General features: G+C 44.2%; 1 protein-coding gene across 1 annotated transcript in view; it reads left to right on the top strand.

Moving 5' to 3' along the window:
• LOC307243962 (alsin-like) overlaps positions 1-3,167 on the top strand; it is a 30,713-nt gene extending 27,546 nt beyond the window's left edge. Inside the window, exons 36-41 of the mRNA XM_080018932.1 lie at positions 174-303; positions 400-445; positions 612-673; positions 763-915; positions 1,104-1,200; positions 1,643-3,167. Coding sequence (XP_079875058.1) covers positions 174-303; positions 400-445; positions 612-673; positions 763-915; positions 1,104-1,200; positions 1,643-1,678 — 524 coding nt within the window. The 3' untranslated portion in view covers positions 1,679-3,167. The remainder of the gene's footprint in view (positions 1-173; positions 304-399; positions 446-611; positions 674-762; positions 916-1,103; positions 1,201-1,642) is intronic.
• The last annotated feature ends 3,903 nt before the right edge of the window (positions 3,168-7,070 follow it).

Below are 7,070 nucleotides of genomic sequence, written 5' to 3' on the forward strand. Positions count from 1 at the left end.
TACTAACATACTAACATACTAACATACTAACATACTAACATACTAAGTAACAGCCTTTATTTACCGGTCCACTCACCTGTTTGACTCGCCTGTGATTTCCTTCCAGATGATAATAATAAACAGGCTTCCCAGTAATAACATATAATAACTTCTCTTCCCTCCCTTCCCTCCAGGCCTGTATCCCCCTCTCCTCACACTCTACTATCAGAAGGAGGAGAGTCAGGCCGCCTCCTATTGGCTAAAACTGCTGCGACTCAACACAGAGGCTGACCAATCGCTGCTCAGCTTCCTGGGGGTCAGCAGGTAGATCGCACACACACACACACACACACACACACACACACACACAATATACACCTAATACAAAGTAAACACAAAACACTTGGCTGTTTTTTGCAGGAAGTTCTGGCCTGAGTCCACATCTGTCCTTCGTGACTCCAAACAGGTCTGTCCGTCCGTCCGTCCTTTCAGCTGTCCATAGTTTGTTTTCCTGCCATGTTTTTGTTTTGATTTGTCCTTTTATCTTCATCCATCCATCTCTGCACCTCCATCTGTCTTGTACAACCCATCTACTCCCTCTCTCCCTCTCCATCTCTTCCCCTCCGCCCCAGGTGGAGTCCGGCACTAAAGACTCCTGCTTCGTTTCTGCGGTGGAGACGCTGCAGCAGATCAGGTCAGAGCCCGGGACGTGATGTCATCGCGAGGTGTCACGTGACAAAGTGTGATTTCAGATGATCTCTCTCTCTCTCTCTCTCTCCCTAGCTCGACCTTCACTCCGTCAGACAAGCTGCGTCTGGTTCAGAGGTCATTCCAGGAGCTGACACAGGAAGTGACAGCTCAGATGGACGGCGCCCACTTCCTGTGGTCCATGGACGACCTGTTCCCTCTCTTCCTGTACGTGGTGCTCAGAGCCAGGTGGGACACACACACACACACACACACACACACACACACTCTCTCTCTCTTCTGGAGAACTTCATCATGCAAAGGACTATTCTGCCACCAGCTGGTCCATGGCAGCCTTAGTGTTTGCAGCTGTAGTGAAAGTGGCTGTCGTCATGGCGACGGTGTTCAGACGTGATGAGTGAAGGTTGTACCGACAGGATCAGGAAGTTGGGGGCAGAAATGAGTCTGATGGAGGACTTCATGGATCCACACCTTCGGCATGGAGAACTGGACCTGATGTTCACCACGCTCAAGGTAGGAACGCACACCCTCCAGGGTTCCTTCCAGGTCCTTGAGGCGCTTTCGTCCTCACCAATCCAAGCGCGGGAATGCCTTGAAGATGGCCCCTTTTGTGCTGAAGTCCTTGAAACAAATCACTGAAAACCTTTGATATTCCTCCTGGCTGTGAGGACATGGATGGTGAAGGGAAGTGTAAATTGAATCCACTTGGTTGAATACTTTTAAAAAGTAGACGACAATGAGATTAATATCAGATATATCTAAATATTACAGATATAATAATAAATAAGACAATGACACCAGAGTATATTTTATTTAATTAAGATCACCTTGAAAATGGATTACATTTGTTTTACGTGAAGTCCTTGAAAATGAAAAATAATCCTTGAAAAGCCCTTGAAAGTGCTTTAATTTCATTTTGTAACGCCCGCTCTCCCTCCCCCTGCCCCTCCTCTAGGCCTGCTACTACCACATCCAGCAGGAGGACACCTAGGGCGGGGCCGTCTCCCTCCCACCACCGGGAATATTTAATATATTATTTGATATGATGTTATTTTTTAATATAATTACATATATGATGCAATCATACGCTAAAAGATTCCAGATATAAAACAAGTCCCGGCTCCTCTCCACAGAGCGACCTGGTCAAATTGAAGGGACATCATTTAAAGTATTGTGAGGAAAATAAACCTACAGTGTAGGTGCGTTGAAACGCTGCATCCGTTTGATGAATATTTTTTATATAATCAAGATCTTTTTCTGTGCAAAAAGGCGATTATTAGGTTTTGGTTTTTTTTTTTACACATACTTTTCAGTTTGTAGGTGTCATTTCTATGGTGTCCTACAGAGGACGCTGTTTCCCACTAATTGTCCATGTTACTGACATGTAATGTATAATAAATATAATTAATAATAATATAGTTATAATAATAACTATAATGTGATAACACTCACATTTTGTATAAAAACCTTGAACGCAAAATATTAGAAGTTACAATGTGTTGTAAAAAAAAACTGAGATGCTATTCACTCCTAAAGTTTGACACCGAATATACATGAAAACAGCAATTTTGAAGTGTTCATATTTCATACTGTGTTGAATTAGTACATAGTCATCATAAAAGGTTGTAATAACCACTGCATTATCCAGACGGGCAGTACAAAATGCAAAGTTAGGTTGGTTGGTTGGAAAAGCTTGTGTTACCTTTGAACAGGAGAACTGTCACGATCATGAAGGACATTTGGGGATTAATAATAATAACAACATTGTCTTCGTTGATTTTGTGCCGCTGCAACGGTGTAATAACACACGTAACCATTCCATGTGTTGCAACATGAAATCTGGATTATTGTGATCAGTTCAAACATTTGTGATCAGTAGATGATGTAATAACAGGGTTTGAAACCTGATTCAATCTTTGACCAGCTAATTAAAAGACACACACACACACACACACACACACACACACACACATACATATATATATATATATATATATATATATATTACTATTATTATTATTTTTTTACTTTTACATTGCAGCGTTTGTAGGGCGAACAACACATTACTACATATAGTGATGGATTTTGTTACAAATTGTATCTGTACTAACACTGGATGTGGAATTTCCAAATTAATATTTGACTTTTAGGAAACGCTTCAAATCGATTTGAGGCATTATGGGATGTTTGATGTGCGGCCGCGTTTATCAAAACGCAATTATGATTGTCATGACTTACTGTGTTAAAACACTTTCTGCTAATCACAGAAACGGACATTTGGTTGAATTTGCATTGGAAAGTCATGATTTCCTGGAGGGACTGGCTAAAGGAAACAGACCTTTTGAGAAAGTGGAAAAATTACATCTAAATATTTTTTCCCAGTTGTGAGTTCAGTGGAGATCTAACCCTCCAGGCAACTCCTTTTACAACCAGTCACTCAACTACTGGGAAATGGGAAATCGGGGAACGTTTTTCCTATTGCAATAAAATATTGGTGAGTAAAAGCAGTTTGTGGTGCGTGTGTGTGTGTGACGCGGTGAATAAATCTAAGAAGAATGAATCCTTTAAGTATCTTTCAAGGGGTGACGTGAATACGCTGATGTCGCCTCAGATTTTGGATTTGGCTGAACCTTTTCCCGCACTTTTCACAGTCATACGGCTTCTCTCCCGTGTGACTACGCTGATGAACTTTAAGACTGGTGGACTGTTTGAACCGTTTCCCGCAGTGTTCACAGTGATACGGCTTCTCTCCCGTGTGAACGCGGAGGTGCACTTTCAGATCGCTGTTTGTCATGAAGCTCCGCCCGCACCGCTCGCAGGGGTACGGCTTCTCCCCGGTGTGGCTGCGGTGGTGTACTTTGAGGTGGTCCAGCTGCTTGAATCGTTTCCCACAGTGTTCGCACTGATACGGTCTCTCTCCCGTGTGAACGCGCTGGTGCTGCTTCAGGTCGCCGCTCACGTTGAAGCTCTTCCCGCACTGCTGGCAGCGGTGGGGCTTCTCCCCCGTGTGCGTGCGCTGGTGCGATTTGAAATGCTGTAACCGGCCGAATCTTTTGCCGCAGTGCTCACAGTGATGCGGTTTCTCTCCCGTGTGGGCGTGCAGGTGGACTTTCAGATCGCCGTTTGTCATGAAGCGGCGCCCACACTGTTGACAGTGGTATGGTTTCTCCCCCGTGTGCGTGCGCCAGTGCACCTTGAGATGACTCGACTGTATGAAACTTTTGCCGCACTCCCCGCAGCGGTGCAGCTTCTCTCCTGCGTGACTCACCCGATGTCTCTTGAGATTACCGCTTCTATTAAAGCTCTTCCCACACTGTTCGCAGTTGTATCGTTTCCTTCCCGGGTGAGTGCGTTGCCGCTTGACGTGGCGAGCTGACGAAACGAAAGGCTTCCCACAACCGCCACAGGTGTGAATTTTGTGCGAGTCGTTCTGTTTGCGGGTGGCTCCTCCTACGGGATGACATTCTTCCGAAGGGAGGAGACCCTCCGCTCTGACCGCTCCACTTCCCAGCTCTTGGACGCTAAAATCACCGCTTCCACTCTCGCCGTGGTCATGGGAGATCTGAGATGTGGAGGAGGACAGACACTCCGGACAGGAAAACCCCTGAGTAGGAGCCAACTGGGGGTCCTCTGCTGGAAGAAGAGGGAGAAAAATACCAGAGTGCAATAAAAAACGAGGCAGAAATGATGCCAAGAATTTAGCGGTGAAGTGACTTCACCATCGACAGCTTCATAAACAGAAGTGAAGTAATTTTATTTTTCTACACCATTTCTAATTCTCTGATGGTCTCTGATGGTGGATAACAGACAAAGATGCTTGAACGCTCTTATCTGGCCTTCTGGCATCACTCAAGGCTGTTATAGTCGCCACAAGCGAGCCATGTGGCGATATTCTCCTGAAAGACAGGGGGCACTGTGCACAAACCACCAGGGTGAACTGAAAGAACTGCTGAACACATTCCAAAGTCATCCTTGGGGAAGGATCTGAAAAACTAGAAAGGAGTAGTAAAATTAAAACACTAAGTGTTAAACGTATACGTATAAAAATATTTGGACAGCGACAGCACTATTCCTTCCATGAATCTGGTTATTTTTGTGGTCAGGCATGGATGGATAGTACCGATTGTACCCGTGGACCTCTTTGCACAACCTTCCTTTGGAGGGCGTCCTTCTTGAATGACCTAAAGTGCACGGCACCGAGTTCCAAAATTTAGGAGGTGCGTGCCTTTGCATAAAAAACCGCTGCAATGACGCCATTTATGGCCCACGCACTAAACGACACTACGGCTGCAGCGACTAAACCGGGCTTCGGCCAGACCACAGTGCACGATTGTACCGTTATAACCAATGATGGTGAATAATGGAACAAATTTTTTTTTTTTCGTACTACTTCCATTAACACCTTAGAAGGGATAATGTGGGGTCAGTCACAGTGTAGCTACACTGCAGCATAGCAAACTATTCACCCAACCAAAGAAAATTAGTAATGAATTATTTTGTTTTATAGATGTGAAACTGGACATAACCGCTTTCATCTCTTCCAGTCTTCCACTGTAGTTTCTATGCACAGTCACAAGGTTTCGCTGCTATCTGGGGTAAGCATTAGCATGGAGGCTGCATGATACGAGTGACGTGAATACAGCCCAGAAGACATTCTTTTACCACAACAATTGATTTATGGTCCAAGAATGCCGGGATTATTGGGGTTGCCCATCAGGAATTGTTGTGTGTCATCGGCATAGCATTGACACACGAAACAGGCATAAAATGCAAGCCATGGAAACAAGTTTAGAGAGAACGAACTTGGACCAACAACAGAACCTTGGGGAACCCCAGATGTAACGGCGGCTGAAGAAAAACAAGGTTTCAAGAAACATTTAATGATTTGACCAAATTACAAGCATCAATAAAGTTGAATTAGTACTGTGAATACCTGTAGTACTATATATTATTATATTATACTAGTATATATATAATTTTGCTTATATTTTATTAAAAAGTGGAATCAACAATTGATGAAGTCATTACCTGCTGACATTCAACAGCTTGGGAGGAGAAAAATGAAAACTTACCTGACGGAGGTTGTCTGGTCTCCTTCCGATCTTCATCACTGTCTTCAGTGTCAGTTTCAGAAGAGTGTGAAGAGAAGAGCTGCTCAGCACCAGCTGGTTCGAAAGCAGCAGCTGGATCTGAGCCAATGGCTGCTTCTGACACTCCCCCGTCCCCTCCGTCAGATTCTGTTTCCATCTGTTCAGTGGAGCTGCTGGCTACAGGTCCTGCCTCTCTCTTCTCCTCTGTTTGGCGCTGATGAAGCTGGGACCACTGAGCGCACTCTTCATCATGTTCAGTCTTCACAGTTACAGGGGGGAAGGGGAACTGGGTGATAGCAGCCTCCTGACCGACACGGAGCTCCTCCTCTTCCTCTTTAATGTGTGGGGGCCCTGGCTCCTCCTGGCCCAGACTGGGGCTCCACCCGTGCTGCTCAGGGGGAAGCTCCTCTTTACAGACAGAGAGCTGCTGGAGCTCTGGAGGCAACACTGAAACACAGACACACAGAAAGACGTGTCAAACCTCAAGATTGGCACATTCTACTATATACACCTGCATTGAGTTTGATAATACTCAAATCTCATCAAAGTTTACAAGAATATAATATACAATAATAATATACAAAAATAATTAATATACAATATGTGATTTTAATAATAAATTACATTTTCCCTATGCTTGTTAATAAACTATTGCTCAATCACATATACTATAACCAGAACATACAGTACATGAAAACATTGATACGAGATAAAAGTTCTCTCTTAGGTGGTGTTCAGTGCTTTGATGGACAGAGGGAAAAAAGAGGTGCTTGCGGCGGTTGAGCCTACACTAGGGACCCTGAAACATCTGCCTGACGGGAGGAGCTGGTACTCAGAGTGGAGGACATGTGCAGGGCCTGAAATTATGTTCTGTGCCTGTCTGATTAAAAACAGCCGGACGGGAGGGATGTTTCCCGACTCCCATAAACTTCATGGCTCTCTGTGTGAGGAGTGTAACCTGGGCCTTTAGCTGGACAGACAGACTGCCAAACCATACGTATTTGCCGTAGCATAGTGGGCAAGGCAAGTTTATCTGTAGAGCACATTTCAAAAAGGAAATTCAAAGTGTAAAACATCAAAAGCATTAAGACAAATGCAAAAGAAACACGTAAGAAAAGGAAATATAATGCAGAAAGTTAAAATATAGAATACATAGAATGCTTAAAAGTTACAGTGCAAGAAATGAATCAAACAAACCTTGTTTTACTCTTTGTCAACAATTATTTGGCCTATTCCCCGAACGGCATCATATTTTGTCAAGGTGATATTCTAGCCCCAGAGAACCTGTCTGGA

This window comes from Zeus faber (genome assembly GCF_960531495.2).
Source record: "Zeus faber genome assembly, chromosome: 18".
Classification (NCBI taxonomy): domain Eukaryota; kingdom Metazoa; phylum Chordata; class Actinopteri; order Zeiformes; family Zeidae; genus Zeus; species Zeus faber.